The 18712-nt window shown below is 42.3% G+C and overlaps 1 protein-coding gene across 2 annotated transcripts in view; it reads left to right on the top strand.

Moving 5' to 3' along the window:
* The window catches only part of ANKRD52 (ankyrin repeat domain 52), a 62834-nt gene that overhangs the window by 1396 nt on the left and 42726 nt on the right, over nucleotides 1-18712 (top strand). For both annotated transcript variants that reach the window (XM_080994447.1, XM_080994448.1), the window contains exons 2-4: nucleotides 6292-6375; nucleotides 13311-13389; nucleotides 14762-14832. In XM_080994447.1, the coding sequence (XP_080850573.1) occupies nucleotides 6292-6375; nucleotides 13311-13389; nucleotides 14762-14832 (234 nt within the window). The remainder of the gene's footprint in view (nucleotides 1-6291; nucleotides 6376-13310; nucleotides 13390-14761; nucleotides 14833-18712) is intronic.

Below are 18712 nucleotides of genomic sequence, written 5' to 3'. Positions count from 1 at the left end.
AATCCTCGGAACCAGCTTTTTGACTCGCATTTGCACCTGCGAATTCACCCCCCCCCATACACACGTTTCTCCTCTCCCCATTGCTAACACTTTGTGCTAGCTTCTACCTCTCTCTTTCCTGCTTTCTGAGATTCAAACACCTCCCTCCCCAACCTAAACGATATTTTCCCTCTGTTGCCACAGGACCTTTTGTGTATTTTTAGAAGTGGCAACAGAAAGGTGAATTTCACACACACACATATCATAGTATTGGGGCGAAAGAAGAACTTGCACCTGGCAGGACTTCTTTTTCTGTGCAAGTTCTAAAAGGTGCAGGAACCTTCCCCAGGTATAGACAGATTTTTCTAGCAAGCCTGTTTCTTGTCCATAGTCTGCTTCCCCCATCCATCACTGCATCAGACTTGGCCAGGTCTTTGCATTGCCTCTGTTATTTCCTCTGTTATTTTTTTCTAATGCCCCTATTCATTTATACAGACCAGTGTATCTGCCCATGGTTCAAGCCTCCTGTTACTTCTTAAACATCTCTCCATTTCAGAGCCTTGGAAGTTGAACCACTGGTCCAAGGCAAATGACAATTCCTTCTGGCCAAAGTCAGCCTTGCTGCTCAGCTGCGTTGTGGCACAGATGGGCAAGAAATTTTTCATGAACTTTGTTTCTGTTCACATGCATATAAACACACTTGCCCCTTTTCTACCACCCTCTCCCCTTTTGCACCTTGTACATCTCAAATCTTTCTAGTGCTATTGTGCTTTTGGCCTTTGTGTTGGTTTCTTGCATAGCCTGTGCATTTTCTCCATTCTTGTTACTTGCATGAGGTTAATCCTGCTTATCTCTTCCATAAAATGATATCTTTCCATTAGGGTTGCCCTATGTTTCCCAGTAGATTGGCATCTGATCCTCATTCTGTGAATATAGCAGGAAACATATGTTGAATTTCTCTTACACCGTTGCTTCTTAGAAGACGGTAAACTTGATGTCAGTTGACCATTTGATATTCTGTTACAGGATATAATGAAACCCCAAGGGTTCTGCATTAAGTATTCCTGTAACAGGGGCTTCCCTTACTTAATGTAGAAAATAATTACTATGTGCATGAGTAAACTTAGGGATAGTAACCAAAATATCTTACTCATTTTTCTGTTTCTCCAGACATCCCAGAAACATTTATTCTTTTAATACCACCCACGTTGAGGAATTTTGCCTTTTTACTTAAGTGTGCAATGTTTACTTGGCCAATGCAGAGTCACTGCAGTGCCTGAGATCACATCCAAAACACATATTTAAAGCACTCTTATGGCTCCCCACAAATAATCCTGGGAACTGTACATAAAGGGTACTTAGTTAGGAGGCTCTTCACAGAGCTGCACTTCCCAGCAGCCTTAAAAAAAACCACAGTTTCCAGTGTTGTTTTGGGGGGTGGGGAGCCATGACTGTTAAAGTGGTGTGAGTGTGCTTTAAATGTATGGTGAAGATGTGATTTGAGTTCTAAGCTCCACCTGATCGATCTGCCTGGTGGTAGTAATTATCATCATCATCATCATCATTGGTGAAATGCCTTTCAGGAGTTTGGGTAGTATGAGTGAAGGGCCTTCCCTGCTATCCATCTGTTGCCATTGGGTAAAGAAGGAACAGAGCTGGTTCTCCATGACTGTCTCTGGGCTTCACTTGCCTGAATGATAGACAGTGCCCCCCCCCCCGGCCTGTCTTGTATTGTACTTGTCAGGGACTTACGTGTACGTGCAAACAGATGCACTGCCTCCTCCATTTCTTGGAGTTGGAAGCCAGAATCTGGCATATATGATAATTGCTTCCAAAGCATATTCAATCGCAAAGTGCATGGCAATAATTCTCATTTATCTTCATGCCAACCCTGTGAGGTAAATCGTTTATATCGAGGCCTGCAAAATTCCAAGTTTCCGATAGCTTGAGCTAGAAATTTTTTGTTAGTGGGTTTTACCTCTGGACCCCTTCTGGCTGGCACTAAAAATCTGAAACAGGTTCTTGGAAATTTCTAAAAAAAATCCAGCCCCATTAATGTTCCCATTATGTCGATAGATAGGTGCCATTAGGTTTTCCAGGTCCAGCACTTCAACCACACAAATGTAACTTGGATTTTTGAAGCTAAAGCATTCACCTTATTGGGTGTGTCATTCCAGCTGCTCAAGGAGGTGCCCAACTCTAAATTGTGGAGGCATGATGATCATCTAGGAATTGTTCTTCTCCCTAAAGGAGGGATGCAGAGTCCCCTGCATTTCATCTGGATGACTCATTCCTCCCCCTTTATGCCTTCCTCCTTTTGCTGCTATATCCAAGCACTCTGGTGGAGGGAAGTAAACCTGGGGTTAGCTGGACAAAAAATGCTGCATCTGGAAAGATTTGCAGAGGCTGGAGTTTTTCTTTTGGAAGACGAGATGAGCAGATGGGACTGGCAACCACTCTGCCTTTCTACTCGGCTGCACTGTGTGTAGGAGGGCCATGGGGGCATTTGGTACAGCTCTACTGTATTTTCCCTCTTCTCATGGGATTGTTGTTTAGAGCTGTGCCAAGTAGATAAGGGGTCCATCTTGCTTGTGTACTTTGATTGCATGCCTATTCAGTGTATGCCTTGCAAACCAGAGCTATAAATGATAAATAATTGAGTCTTACAAGCCTTGCGTGTTAAGCATTGTGTGTGCACAAGGAAAGGCTTGGTAGAGTTATGCAGTCAAAATGAATTTACATTCTGATCAGTGTACATAGAAATATGCAGGACGTGTGTGTGTGGACTGGGTGGTATTGAAAGGTATAGCTGCTGACAGTATAGCTGAATAGGCATTGTGCCCTTAGATCCGTGTGCTTTATTTCCCCTAAACAATTGTGAAATATCTTTAGGTCAAACTCCAGGACATCTTCGTAAGTTTTATAGGTTTCGGTTGCAATCCTAGTCATGTGCATTCAGAAGTAAGTCCAGTTGAATTAAGTGGGGTGACTCCTGAGTAAGTGTGGTTGGGACTGGAGCCTTAAATGTCCAGAAGGAAGTACAAATTGCAGAGAACTCAGAGGAGGTCTCCTGTGTTGTTGCATTGAAGCTTGGAACAGGCAGAAGTGCCAACATTCAGCATGACGTAAGACCTCTTTCCTTTCTTTTGAGTCCTCTGGAATGAACAGAAATGTTGGAAGCGGGGGAGGTTCTTGCATTTTACACTGAGCTTTGGAGCATGCAGAAGCAGCAAGAGTTGTGCTGATTCTGCCTGCTGTAGAGCTGTGCATACCACAGGAATCTGGGATAGCAGAAAATGTCAGTGGCAACCCAGAATAGTCACTTGTCTACTGAGCTGAGCCAAAATTTGTGGATACTTGCCTTTGGAACTACAGCTAGCCAGAAGATTCAGCATAATTTTCTCTTTATTACCTATCATCGGTAAAAGGCAAGCTCAAAAGTATTTGCATGCGCCAACCCTGTGAATTTAGGTAAATGTTTTCCTTCATTGACTTCGTGAATTGTAGTTACACTGTCAGTAGTCTAGAGAATTCTGGTGCATCCGCCCTGACTTGTCAAATTAAGCATTTGCTTTATGGGTATTTAGATTAATTGGCTCATTATTTATATAGCGATTTCTGTCTCATATTTCTAGTGTCCGTGCACCACTCAGTGTTTCCTACAACAGTTTAAAGCAATACAACATACAACAAACATTCAATGAAAAATATACAATAAAAATAAAGACGCAGAATAAAATGTGAAGGAAGATATGACAGGCATAGGTTTAAACATAGGTTTAAATAAAACAGCAGCACCTTGAAGGCAAAGGCAAAGGCCTGTTGGAATACAAATGTCTTCCCCAGCTGGTGAAAAAAGGCAGAGGGGGGCATCCATAATGTGTTTCATAGTATTGGTGTAGCCACTGAGAAGGCCCTATTTCTTGTCACCATCAATTATGCTTCCACCTTAGATGCTTCCACCCTGCTTCTGATCTTAGGAAGCAGGTAGGTTGCTATGGGAGGAGGTGATCTCTCAGGAATCCTGGACCATAGCCATTTAAGGCTTTAAAGATAATCACCAACACGTATTGTTTCTGTTCTAGGGTAATTGACTTAACACAATTGCTTTATTAAAAAAGCAAGAAGAAATACATTCACAGAAGTCAGATATAAAAACCTGATAGAGGCTTTTACTGAATTTGGCCCTTTGCATCCAGTGCTTGGAAATCTCTATATTTGTAGTAGCAGGTATTATTTAGTCTGTATCTCTAAGGAGGGGCCATAGTTTAGTTGCAGTATGCATATTTCAGTATTAGGTCCCAGATTTGATCAGTGGCTTTGTACCTATGAAACTCCCAACTTCGGTCTCTCACTGGTGTTAGGAAAGTCGTCTTGATACCTTTGAAAAATGAGTTTGGTGTGTTGTGCTGTTTAGGTGAATTGTCAATCCAACCTATTTAGAGAGATGGCTTTTTATACCTTGTTCAGATTTTTGTGGCATGCTATATTTGTTTATTTCTAGAATAAGAGAATCTCAGAATTGTAGAGTTGGAAGGGACCCCTGAGGGTCATCAAGTCCAACCCCCAGCAATGTAGGAATCTCAACTAAAGCTTTCACAGCAGATGGCCCAACCTCTGTTTTATTGAAATCAACATACAATACATTCACAGCATTCCCCTGATCCACCAAGTTTGTAACATTTATCAAAAAAAGAAATGAGATTCCTCTGGCTGTTGAAATTGGTGGCCAGATTGCTCACCGATCCTCGCCTGACTGCACTGGCTGCCGATTAGTTTCTGGGCCCAATTCAAAGTGCTAGCTTTGTCCTATGACTCAGGACCACAATACCTCTAGTAATGCCTTTCCTCACACGAACCTACCTGGACCCTGAGATCATAATTTGAAACCGATCTTCATGTGCCCCCCTGCATGAAAGAAGGCAGCAACATGAAAACGGGCCTTTTCTGCTGTGGCTCCCCATTTGTGGAATACTCTCCCCAGGGTGGTTCAACTGGTGTCTTCAACCAGGTCTTTGGCTAATTAACATCTTATACCTCATTTAAATGTGTTGGGGGGGGGGAGATTTATTGGTTTTGTTCTTATCAAGTATTTAATGTTTTTGTCTTGTATTTTACTCTGTGTACCACCCTGAGATCTACGGATGAAGGATGGTACACAAATTTGATAAATAAAATAAAATATAAAATATGGGGACAACATTTACCTGTCTCCAGTCTGCAGGGACCTCACTTGTTCTCCAAGAATTCTCACAGATTATAGACAGAGGCAAAGTAGCTAAGTGTTCCCTTACCACCTCTTTTTGTACCTTGGTCTTCAGCCGCCTTCTTGCATCATTTATTCTGTAATCACCAGGTTGGCCACTGCTTTCCTTTTGGGTGAAGACAGGCACCAGGCAATTCCGCCTTACGTCTGTCAGAATAGCAATTCTCCGTCTTCTTCACACAAAGGACCTATTACTTGCTTCAAACACAGCTGAGGAAACCTTTAAAAATTATTTTTCACCACTCTTGCAAGCCTCTGGCCCAAAAATCTGTGTCTGGGGTGAGGGCATGGCATTGATTTTGCAGCTCTAGTGACACAGCATGGCTCCTGGCTGTCCTGCTTCTGTGTGTCATGTTCCTCCAGGGGTTTGTCTCCTGCTATGGGCAGTCTTCCTCCTCCCTAGGGGCACCCCACCTTTGTCGCTGTTCCAGGCCACTCTGCTCTAGCAAGAAATTTTTCATCTTGCCCAGTAGCTCAAAGGGTGAAAAGGCAGGCCTCAAGTTGTTGTACCTTCTCTTCCAGCAAGGCAACCAGCTTGCACGGTTGTAGTTTTGCACATTCTCAGGTAGGAAGACAAACATGGTACAGGTGTTGCAAGTCACTGCAGCAGTTCTCTTGCCATCCACATGTCTTGGTCCTATGTATACCATGAGACAGCACTCCAGGCCTCTCCTTCAAAATACCCTCAGAAGTCCTGGTTATGAGCTCCCAGAGGCTGCTTTTCAAGGCCTCATTTTTTACAAAGGGGCTCACAATATAACAAGGGAATACAACTACAGGGGACAACCATTTTGCACATGTTCAATTGGCACATGACCAGTGGTGCATGCGCTGTTTTCGGCCCCAGAATGGGGTGGTGTGGGCTTATGCACACTCTGCCAATGCATGTAATGACCCGGGGTACAATCTCTGCGCAAACGGGGAGTTGCCTGTATGTAAAAATAACAAAGATCCAGATGGAAAAAAATGAAATAATAAGCTAGCACATAGCTATTCCCTTTCTCATCCTCCTTATTTTACAGTTGCTCTTTTTTCCTCGTTTATAGCCTCCTCTGGTCCAAGCCATCTTTAATCGTGATATAGAGGAAGTACGGTCATTGCTGAGCCAGAAGGAGAATATCAATGTACTGGTAAGTTTTGGAGAACCTGTTTTTCCTTCTAATACTGAACCTGCTTCTTTCAACTTTGTATGAAGATTACATTTTCCTTTTGGCTAAGCTCCCCTCACCACCACACACGCATTGCGGGTAGAGCAGGGGAGTACGAATTGATCCATGTACTATGTGTCCCTTTTAGAATTTGTGTTTAAGAACTAGATGTGCTAAAGCAGGGGTTGGAAGCATCTTTGGGCCCATGGACACATTTGCAAACCAGCAAAGCTGTTGTGGATACCATACACACAAAAACTATACCTGTGTGCACACTGCAGTCACACACATGCAATCACTCTCCCCTTCTGCTAGCAATTAGGCTTTAAAAACCACTGCTTGTTTATTTCAAGCCTAATTGTAATTTTATGTTGTGAACTGCCCTGATGTGGATAAAGGGCAGGATATAAATTTAATAAATAATAATAAAATAATTTCAGCAGGTTGAGGGGCAGAGTAGTTGAAATTTGTGGCTCCAGGGAAGGCCTCTGCAGGTGCTGGTGTGCCCGCAGGTGCAACATTGGCAACCCATCTATTAAAGTTTCCCAGCTTAGCAAGCTTAAATGCTTGTTTTAACTATTTGATGTTTTGCCATTGTGGTGCAGTGACTGGATCTTGGTCTTTGACAGACATGGGTTTGGAATCCAGCTTAGTCACACTCTTGGTAGGTTTATTGCCTAGTTTTCATCTCTGGACCTCAGTTTCCCATTTGTAAAATGGGAATGTTTGTGAACACAGGGTTGTTGCAGTGACAGATACAGACTGTGAAGTACTGTGCAGACACCGAATTGGTATACAGGGCTGAAAGGCCCACACATCACCAGTAAATGTTGACTTTGTTGGGAATCGGCTGTACCAGATGTATTAGTCTAGCTGTACAGAGCGGTGGGTGGCACTGGGATCAGCTGTTCTCTTTGGCACCAAGTGTGTTCTGGATTAGTCTTGTGGCCTCTGAGTGAGAACAGCCTGTGTTACAGTGGTGTTCATCTTGTTCTTGTCTAGCCCACGAAACAGTAATTGGCTCTTCATTTCATCTTAGCTCATTCAGCTGAGGTGCATTTAATATAGGCCCATTATAAGCCGATTTTGTGTGAGAAGGTCTTAGTATTTGGAGCAAACCAGGAGTTGTGACAATTAAATGCATCTTAGGGCTGTCTCCAGAACATATCAGTATTAGCCCAGACTCAGGAATGTGAGAAATCTAGAGTGTTGGGTGTTTGAGCACATGAGCAGCAAGTTTGATGAACTGGTAAAGAATACTCATTAAAGCAGATTACACATATTTGGGCCATATTTCCAGTGGGATAATAAGATGGTTTAAGCAATTATCTGTTCTGGACACCCAAGTTCAGAGTGTTCTAACAATTGGATTTAAGGAGCATCCCTTAGGAAACCTGCTTAAAATTCTTCCTGCTTCAAGGGGCCAAACCAAACTTCCTCCTAACTGTGAGCGATTCTACAACACAGTATTAGAGAAGGACTTGGTGCATTGATACATGTTGATAGCCAAGGGCTGCTGGTTGCTCGGGAACGCAGAGGGATTTCTCCCTCTTTATTCCACCCTTGGCACAAGTGGAAGAAACAAACCAGGAAGCTGCAATTAAGCTTGACTTTTTGCAATATCTGAACTTGGGATCGTGGTTTGTATTTTCCTAACAAGCCAGGATTGTCAGCCAGCCATAAAAGGAGGTCCGCCCCCCCCCCCCCTCCGGCTCATTAGGTAAAAAACAAACCACAATACAAGATTCAAACGTCATGGAAAACTAAGCTTAATTATGGCTTCCTGGTTTGTTTCTGCCACTCGTGCCAGAGAGGAGTAAAAGAGGAGTATTTGGGTAACTCAGTGTTCATTCCAATAAGTCAGGATAGCCAGCAGCCCTGGTTTATTGTAACATGTAGACATTCATGTTTCCTACTTAACTAATAAAAGGCTGATGCGGCTGCATGCTTGCCTTTTATTTAGGGGCAAAGATGTCAGTAGATGACTTGGGTGTGTGTGGAGGGAGGGAGATTTAAATGAAAAGTGGTGCTTCATGGAGTTAAACTAGCGACATGCAATCTACAAAATGAAAGTGAGAATATTGGCAACTGTTTACCATGTTAATGGTAACAACCTTTTATTAGGCAGATCCCTGATGGACAGGATATAGTCTGCTGCCTCTTGAAATAGGCGACAAACAAACTCTCCCAATAGTTCACATGGACTAGTTCAATCCTCACCCCCCACATCCAAGTCACAGTGTGCCACATAGATGGCAGATACACTGCCAGCAAAGCACATAATTCCAGGTGACCAAACGAGTGCACTGAGCTAAATGAATCCTTGTTGCACTTTGAGTAAGATGATACTTTTTATTGGACTTGGCTCTCAGGCTGAAAATGAAACCACACTGTTGAGCTTTACAGTACTGTACTCATCTCCATTGTCTCTTGAGACGGACAGATGCCAACAACACATATACCATCGTGACTAGTAGCCATTGATAGCATTATCCTCTGTGAATTTGTCTAACCCATCCAAGTTGGGGGACTATCAGTATATCCTGAGGGAGTGAATTCAATGTATACACTGTGCAAAGTACTTTCCATTTGTCTTCAGAATGCGGCAGCTAGACTGGTGACTGGGAGCGGCTGCGGAGACCACATAACACAGGTCTTGAAAGACCTACACTGGCTCCCAGTATGTTTCCGAGCACAATTCAAAGTGTTAGTGCTGACCTTTAAAGCCCTAAATGGCCTCGGTCCAGTATACCTGAAGGAGCGTCTCCACCTCCATCGTTCTGCCTGGACACTGAGGTCCAGCGCCAAGGGCCTTCTGGAGGTTCCCTCACTGCGAGAAGCCAAGTTACAGGGAGCCAGGCAAAGGGCCTTCTCGGTAGTGGCACCCGCTCTGTGGAATGCCCTCTCACCAGATGTCAAAGAGAAAAACAACTACCAGACTTTTAGAAGACATCTGAAGGCAGCCCTGTTTAGGGAAGCTTTTAATGTTTAATAGACTATTGCATTTTAATGTTCTGTTGGAAGCCGCCCAGAATGGCTGGGGAAACCCAGCCAGATGGGCGTGGTATAAATAAATGATTATTATTATTATTCATTGTGCAATCTCCGGTTCTAACATTTTCAGAGAAGGAAACATTCTGGGTGGTATTCAATGCTAGTCCTACTCAGAGTAGACCCCTTGAAGTTAATGAACACGAGTAACTTAAATTCAGAACTGTGACTTCACTGAACACAACCCTCTCTCTGCATATTATTCATTATTTTGGAAACCTCTTTTGTGCCTCCCCTGTTGCTCCCTTTTTTCAAAATTTGATCCTGGCCTGATCCCAAAACTTCCTGTATCTGATGGAGACGGCTAAGCTTGATGTCGCTCGCTGAAGTGTGTTACAATATAATATGCCAGTTATATTTTGAGTCTGCTGTGTCTAATTTCCAGGAAGGGGTCTTATCTGTCAGTTGTTACACTTGTGCCACAGATGACAGCATGAGTCGGTTAGGCTCAAGAGCTATAGGTCACTTTAAACACAGTATCTGAATTCAAACTCTTGGTACATTTTGATGAAGTACCTAAAGATGATCTCTGAAGTTCTGAAAGCTTGTTTTGATTTCCCCCAACAGAAGTTCTGATAAATGTTAGCTCACATATTTTCTACTTCCTATTCTCGGAGACAACCATAGTGGTAACTGATACTTGGCAGTGGTTCATTCTAGTTTGTAATAATAAAATATTAGATATTCAGGGGGTAAGTTTCTTTTCTTTCATTTTTTTTGTATGGTCACCCTGCTTTGGGTCCATTGATTAAAAACTTGGGAGGAAATTACTTGGAAAGCAACTCATGTGATATTTTCCTATCCATGCACCCTGGAATAAAAAAGATTTACAACTTGGTCCTAATTATATTTGCATGTAAGTTCCACTAAATTTATAAAACTAGTGTTCTTGTGCTTAAGATTGCAGAATGAGGGTTAAATGCTTTCCTCTGATCTTGGTTGTGCACTTTGTGTGTGTGTTAGAGGGGACCTAAGTAGCTAAGAATTAAAAAGAGTTGCTTGGAATGGATCAGCTCATCTGTGCTGATGCACAGTTTTCTAAATCAGTCGTTCTACAGCTGAGAAATGAAATTTAAGTTTGGCTTGATTGCTAGACTTTCTTGCTCTTTTTTATTTTTTCACTTACTCTTTTTTCTTTCTTTTTAAAAATGAGAGAGATGCCTCTGGATGTGGGTGAAAAGCAGGTTGATGAGGATGATAGTAGTAGTAGTAGTAGTAGTAGTAGTAGTAGTAGTAGTTCAGGACTCAACAATCCATGTTTCAAATTGGCTTCGACTTTTAAGTGTGGGGCTGTGTCCTTTTAACACTTTACACATTTGATCATTTGGCCTTAGAGCACTGATATCCTTCTGAGCAGTTAATGCCAAGCACTTGGCACCAAACCCAAAAGGCCAAATGCTAGTTGATTTTGATACAGAACCTAAGTGGTGCTTCCTGCCTTTTGATAGCCTTGATTTTATGCCTTATCAGAGCTGTTTGTCTTGCTCTTAGGATTTGCTTGTTTGGGGCATGAAGTTTAGAAGCAAATGAAGTAGCAAGGTCTACATCCAGAACAACCTTTCTTTGTCTTTGAGGGAGTCATTCTTCCAAGTGTCCAGAATAGTTTGAAGATGTTTGTTGGAAATTTCAGCCTCACTTTTAGTGCTCAGCTCAGCTGCTGTACTCTAATGCAGGGGTGGGGAACGTTCTCTAAGAATAGATTAAACTTTTATTAAAACAAGAAAGTAGAATATTTTATTAATAAAACAATAAAAATAAAAATATTAGATTGAAATTTTGAAATTCTCTGAGGGAGGACGTGATGGGTCAGAAATGCACTGGATTATAAACTTTTGAACATCAAATGGTTTATTCTACCCCTTTAGTCTCCCCCTGCCCCCCCCCATTTGCCTGGGGTTTCCCTCTCTTCCTACTCTTATATTATATAAAGGCCTTACCATGTTGCAGGAGTGATACAGTCATCAAACTCTGATTGCATTCCTTCTTGTTCTGTTTACCACAGCATTTGAGATTGCTTAAAAGCCTTAAGATGTATTGTTTGTTTAATACAGTGGTACCTCAGGTTACATACGCTTCAGGTTACAGACTCTGCTAACCCAGAAATAGTACCTCAGGTTAAGAACTTTGCTTCAGGATGAGAACAGAAATCATACTCCAGCAGCACGGCAGCTGAAGGAGGCCCCATTAGCTAAAGTGGTGCTTCAGGTTAAGAACAGTTTCAGGTTAAGAACAGACCTCCGGAACAAATTAAGTACTTAACCCGAGGTACCACTGTAATCCAATCGACTGTAGTGGTGCTGCTATAATCACTAACATTTGTTTACTTATTTCATTTATAGTCAACCGTCCTATCATAGGACTGAATGTGTACATGAGGTTTCCAGATATTCTCCCATCTTAGCATTAACCAGACCCAGACCTGCTTAACTTTAGCAAGATGGTTGCATCAACATTCCCTCTAGCCATGTACTGCTGCCTTTGAGTCTTGGGTCTAAGCTATATGCAGCAATGTGAATTGGCTTTGTATCATTTTAAAGCACTGCTTTCAAAAGTATTTCACTAGTCATCCTGAAAGAGAAGATACTCCTTAAGAGGAGTTCACATGCCATTTCTATTCACATTTCCATTTTTCCATTTCAAGCTATGTGTGAGAGCTTTTTTGTTATGTTTCTTATTGAAGCTTTTGGACTTTTTTCTGGGATCTACCAATTTGTGTAGTCTTGATGGCAATGAATGACATGTCAATGCTTCTTAAATTCATATAATCCTTTCAAAGTCAATGTCAAGTTTTTGAAAGGCTAAGTTAAGGTCTCTTACACTAAGAGCATATTAGGTAAGCACATTACAAAACATTGCACTACATTAATTGGCTCTAACTCTCTGTTCAATAACAGATTATTATTATGATGATGATGATGATGATGATGATGATGTGGTGGTGGTTGTAAGTTTTTAATGTTTGATGTTTTTGCTATGCTTTTATTATGTTGGAAGCTGCCCAGAGTGGCTGGAACAACCCATTCAGATGAGCAGAGTATAAACTATCATCATCGTAGTTAAGCTATCGTGTGAGACTCATTAAAAGCAACCAAAGCAAAAGTTAGATGAGTAAATCCTCCAACAAGATATCCGTGTTCTGAGTTTACTAAGCTCATTTAACTTGGCAGCAGTTAAGAATAGTCAATCAAATTCAAATGCAGTGCCGGCCTTTTGAATCAGTATCCTACATAGGTCATGTCACTGTGATCAGCTAGTGAGATCCAGCAGACCAGCCAGTGTACCTTCCATTGTTACTGGGGAAAAGCAATGGGGCAGAACAAGCATATGGATTTTCTTCTTACAGGGTGTACAGTTGCTCCTGGCTGAAGGTGATCCATTCTTTAAGCAAACTTTCATGGCTTGTGGCAGACACGTTTTGAGGGTTGCAGTCAGTAATGCCGTGGGTTAACAACCAGGTTTAAAATTTCGGCTACTTTGTCTTTGCACAACTTTTCCTATATACCAACGTCTTAAGCTTCAATTTGTCACTGGATAGATAAGCTCAGAGATATTGCTACATATTTCAGCACATCAAGGTAATTGGTCTATAGACTGAAAAGATTGGATGGCAACATCAGCATGGAACAGTATTCTAGTAGCTGGTCCCATTGCACAATGGGACTTCCCCATATGCCCTTGAATCTGTTCTAGGGGTTCCCCCAACCCTCTGGAGCAGGGGAAGGGGAGGAGGCGAATGTTCTGTTGCACAAGCACAAACCATTGCACTGATGAAACAGTTGCCGTGGTGCTATGTTGGATTCCTCTCATGGCTTTTAGATTCCACTTTAACACCTTCCATTTATCTCTGTTGTGTTTCCCCAAACCAGGACCAAGAGAGACGAACCCCTTTGCATGCAGCTGCATACTTGGGAGACGCCCCTATTCTTGAACTCCTAATACTATCAGGTAAGAAGTGAAGGTATATGTTCTGGTTGATAAGAGGTGATGGTGGTCAGGTCTAGCAGCTTCAGGGCATTTGCTGAATAGAAAAAGAAAACCTTCTCTTCCTATCCTGAGGGAACTGGTGGCAGTTTGGTGCAGACTTGTATATATCACTGCCTAAACTGTCGGGGGGGCAGAGTCACAGAGAGGATCGAGTAACACTGATAGATCCTGTGCAGTCCTGCAGTTGAGAACACTGACTTTAAACTGGGGTGGTAGCTGTATATTCCATGTTCAGTTCCAGCTTCAGGCAAATTGCTATTGCTCATCCTCTGTTAACAGGCCTTTAAGGCAGGAATTATAATGATCTACAATTTAAACAGTCACAAGAATGAATGAGAGGATCGTAAAGTGCTTTCATATTAAAAGTGCTAAAGTTAGCAGATTGCTACTAGTAATATTATTGGAGTCATGATTCTGCAGCAGCAAAGATTTATGGAAACGTTCGAATTCAGTGAAGCTATTTTGAAACAGACAGCTCTATCCACTGTAACTCTTCCTGTGTAGATTGCAGGGCAGAGTTGGCTTTCTGGACAGTGAAGCCAGCACAGATGGTTCTCAACGCATATGCTAAATATCTCCAAGTTAATGGTAATGGAAGAAGTTGGCTATTGATGATACATAATTTTAAAAACAAGTGTTAGTTTTTGAAAGCTGATGGTTTTCAGATATTTCTCTTTCGATGAGGATTAGGACACTAAATCATGTGATCCTACTTGTACAAACTAATTATTCTTCCTTTTCAAGCATGTTTAAGCATGGCTTCTGAACATGGTATCTTTCGTTAAGAAGAATTTTGCATCTCTGTCCTTGTGAGAAAGTTCTGTGAGTCAGAGGTTCTTTTCATTTAAACAACTGGACTGCCTTTATCAGTTGCACAGTTAAAATTAGTGGAAGTGAGACTGGATTTTGTACAGTTCAGGAGGCCAACATAACATTAACCTTGAGATGTGTGTGGTATTGATAATACCATGCTCCTCAGTCTAAGCAATAGCACAATCAATATGTGCACAACTTATTTGCAGCTTAGCTTTTTGAATGGTGGGCATTTTCTGAATACAGTGCCAATGTTCTCTTCCTCTTAATCTGTCTGCTGCCATTTTTGTTGCAAAACAAGTAAGACCCATATCTGCAAATACATGGTGACATAATGGCTACAATCCTAGCTCCACTTACCAGGAAGCAAGCCCCACTGAATTCAGCAATACTTCTGAGTAAAACATGGTTAGGATTGCATTTTAAGGGGATAAATGGATTCTAATATTGGGTGCAGGGACAAGGGATGCTTTTCGTCAGTATATGATCTTGCTTTATCTCTCCTATCCACCTTGGGCAGGTGCTAACGTTAATGCAAAGGACACCCTTTGGCTAACCCCGTTACACCGTGCTGCAGCTTCTCGCAATGAGGTAGGTACTAGTTCCTTTGACCTGTTTTCATTCATCCTGTTAAAGTGGCAAAGGAAATGCTCTTTCTCATAGGGCCCTCCTACAGCCACCCTTTCGGCAACTTCATTTCCCCCTTCATATGCCAGTGCTTACCCTGGTCACAATGAAAACCAGTAGCTATCTTGAATGTCTGCAAACAAGAATTACCTTAATCGTGAAAGGTAGAGCAAGACCTGTTGCCTTCCTTGCAGTTCATCTTTGTGGGCCTTATTGTGACTTAATGTAGCTGTGTAAGTTTCAAGTGAGGAGGGGTCCTGCTACATCTTGTGTCCCTCAGATTTCCGATTGCTGTAGCCAGTACCTTCCCCCTCCCCTTTAATTAACATGGATGGACAAATCAGTTGTGTACCTGAAAAGAGTATGAAGTCAGAGTTACCTGTCCTTGAAGTTTGCTGGAATGAGGGAAATTACAGAATAGTGTGTTACGTTCCATAACCCCCCTTCCATGGTCAGCATTTCTACTGAATGCCTATTTTGTCTGAATTAAGCTTCAATTTGTTACCCTTACTCTTGTCTATTACCAATTCAAAACATGGACCGGCTTCCCTGGAATTTGATGGAAAGGAGAGAGAGAGTTGGGTATCATTAGTACGTTGGTGACCCCAAACCCTAAAAATTAGTGGTTTAATGTGGATGCTAAATAGAACTGGGTACAAGATGGAACTAGGACATTGACCAAGGGGTCTAACAGGAATCCCCCAGCAGCACCTTCTAGAACCACCCCTGGAACTCCACAAAATGAAGCCTGCAAGTCCTGTCTCACTCAGATGGTTACGAGAGTTGATGGTATTGAAAGCTGCCTAGATGGTCTTGCAGAACCAACAGAGAGATATCCCCTCTGCCAATTCCTGGTGTATATAGCCCACTAAGGTGACTAAATCTGCCTCAGTCCCATAATCAGACTTGAAGTAAGATTGAAATGGATCTAAATAATCCACCTCGCCTACCTGGAGTGTGATGCCACTCACAAACTCAGGTGTCTTGCCCAGAAATGGAGTGTTGGGGACAGGCAAGAGAAATTATCCAATATGATGAGGTTCAAGGAAGCTTCTTAAAAGACATTAGGGCCCTTGCTCGGTCAGTTCCCTTGGCAGCTATTATAAGCCAAGAAGGGCAAGTGTGGAGCACACACGTAGGTAGGCCTCACCCTTCCATGGATCCTGTCCATATGCCTGAGCTGTACAAATTGAAACTGTCCCCTATAACTGGACAAGTTAGTCTAGGCTTGTCACCTGGTGCAGAGAAAGGATCAGGTGACCAGGCAGGAAAGCTCAGTAAAAGCTCCTCCTCTCCCAACTTTTTGTCCACAAACAGCTAATTTAGGATTGTGTAGAAAATAAGGTTAGTAACTTTTGTACACTTGTTTGCAAGGCTTCACTGGTTTACTTTAAAGTCATAAATCCATATTCTGTCTCCCAGAGTGCCAAGATCTGCAATTTCTGCACAAGCTGAATGCTTTATGAACCTAATCTGGCCCTGTGTCACAGAGACAAGGCTGCTCCCAGTGAGCATTTTTAGCAGGATTAGGAATGGAGATTTGCGCAGAATGCATGGATGTGGAAGCTCCCTTTTGCCCACAGACACAGACATGCACACTCAGGGATCTAAATAGTGCAGTAAACTAAAGTTGCCTTAATTTTCTCTCAGACTGTTCTTTTTTAAAACATAAAATAAAATGTTGGTATTAATATTTTATTGAAAAGGTTTCAATTATAAAGAAATAAACTGATACAAAGAAAAATAAAAAGGCACAAAAATGTGTAGGAATATATACAGTAGGCATATATATATATATATATATATATATATATATATATGCAAATACAGTGGTACCTCATGTTAAGTACTTAATTCATTCCGGATGTCCGTTCTTAACCTGAAACTGTTCTTAACCTGAAGCACCACTTTAGCTAATGGGGTCTCCTGCTACCGCCGGAGCCCGATTTCTGTTCTTATCCTGAAGCAAAGTTCTTAACCTGAAGCACTATTTCTGGGTTAGCGGAGTGTGTAACCTGAAGCGTATGTAACCCGAGGTACCACTGTATACGAAAAATACTGTAACCCATCCATTCTTTTATATATTTGATATTATTATCACAGTCTGTTCTTGACACAGCATTGTAGAAAATGCTACCCCTTTCCTAACTGATGTATTATCTTACCCGCTGCTACGTTAATTCAGAGGTAGAGAAGTTTGCATTGCCGTGAGTAGGATAACACCCATAACTTGATAATAGAGCAGCTTTTCATCCTAAGGGTGCTGTTGTAATGTGTTGCTATATTTCTCTGTAAAAGCAGAAAGTCGCTTTTTTTTTTTTTTTTTAACAGATGATTGTGGAGTAAGTTTTATGCCCTTAATTGCACAAAGACTGGGCTCCCAAGAGACTGTCCTCCTGGAAAAGCTTCCGCTGTTCCTCAGCAGAGTCTGTTAACTTGTGTAATTGCCTTTTCCTGCTGACCTCACAGCTTCAGGCCATTTCCAGCAGCCGAGAAGCACCACTTAAGCTGGCTCAATTAATTCACCTCTTTGCTTCAGAAAAGCGTCAGCATTTTTATTGATGCTTGACTTCCAGGGCAGGGTGGGTGGTTCCTACTCCTGAGTTTGTAAGGCAGCGAGGAGAGACTGTGGTATATTTCCTTACGCAAATGAGGAAAAATGTAGGCCCCTGGGCTTCTTTTGCCTCCTGCCAAGCTTCTTACACCTCGCGGGCCACCAAAGAGCATTTGTTAGCTACGGGATCACAATTACTTAGCGGCAGGATCACTCTAGAAGTCACCAGAGAGAGAACTAGGAACTCCTATGGTGGCTTCAGCAAACTGTATGGGTTGAATCCGACAAAGTCATTATGTGAGCAAAATTACATGCTTGTACAGTAGTAGTATCATTGCTACTACAGTGGTACCTCGGGTTAAGTACTTAATTCGTTCCGGAGGTCCGTACTTAACCGGAAACTGTTCTTAACCTGAAGCACCACTTTAGCTAATGGGGCCTCCCGCTGCTGCCGTGCCGCCAGAGCACGATTTCTGTTCTCATCCTGAAGCAAAGTTCTTAATCCAAGGTAATATTTCTGGGTTAGCGGAGTCTGTAACCTGAAGCGTATGTAACCCGAGGTACCACTGTACAGGTACAGTGGTACCTCAGGTTACATACGCTTCAGGTTAAGAACTTTACTTCAGGATGAGAACAGAAAATGTGTTCCGGCGGCACGGCAGCAGCAGGAGGCCCCATTAGCTAAAATGGAGCTTCAGGTTAAGAACAGTTTCAGGTTAAGTACGGACCTCCGGAATGAATTAAGTACTTAACCCAAGGTACCACTGTATTACATTTATTGTTCATCATTCCCTAGCAGGTCCCAGGATTTATAATTCTGTACAGTGGTACCTTGGTTCTCAGACTTAATCTGTTCTGGGAGTCCGTTCAACTCCCAAAACCGTTCGAAAACCAAGGCTTCCGATTGGCTGCAGGAGCTTCCTACACCCAAGCGGAAGCTGCGTCAGACATTTGGCTTCCTAAAAACATTTGCAAACCAAAACACTTATTTCCGAGTTTGCGGCGTTCAAGAGCCAATTTGTTCGACAACTAAGCTGTTCGAGCGCCAAGGTACCACTGTATTAAAAACAGTTAAAACAAATTACAGCCACAGAAATAAGGTGGGTCTTAAAAACACAGGTCTCAGGTGTAAACAGTTGATATTCAACATTTGCTGAAAGCTGTATAGTGAAGGTGGCAGATGCATCTCTGTGGGGAGGGAATTCCACAGCCACCAGAGCATGGAGTACTATGAGCAAGTCCTCATTTTCCAAAAGGGGGTATAGCTGAAAACAGGCGCCCCCCAAGTCC

This window comes from Podarcis pityusensis (genome assembly GCF_964106645.2).
Source record: "Podarcis pityusensis genome assembly, chromosome: 2".
Taxonomy (NCBI): Eukaryota; Metazoa; Chordata; class Lepidosauria; order Squamata; family Lacertidae; genus Podarcis; species Podarcis pityusensis.
This window is presented reverse-complemented; position numbering and strand designations above follow the sequence as displayed.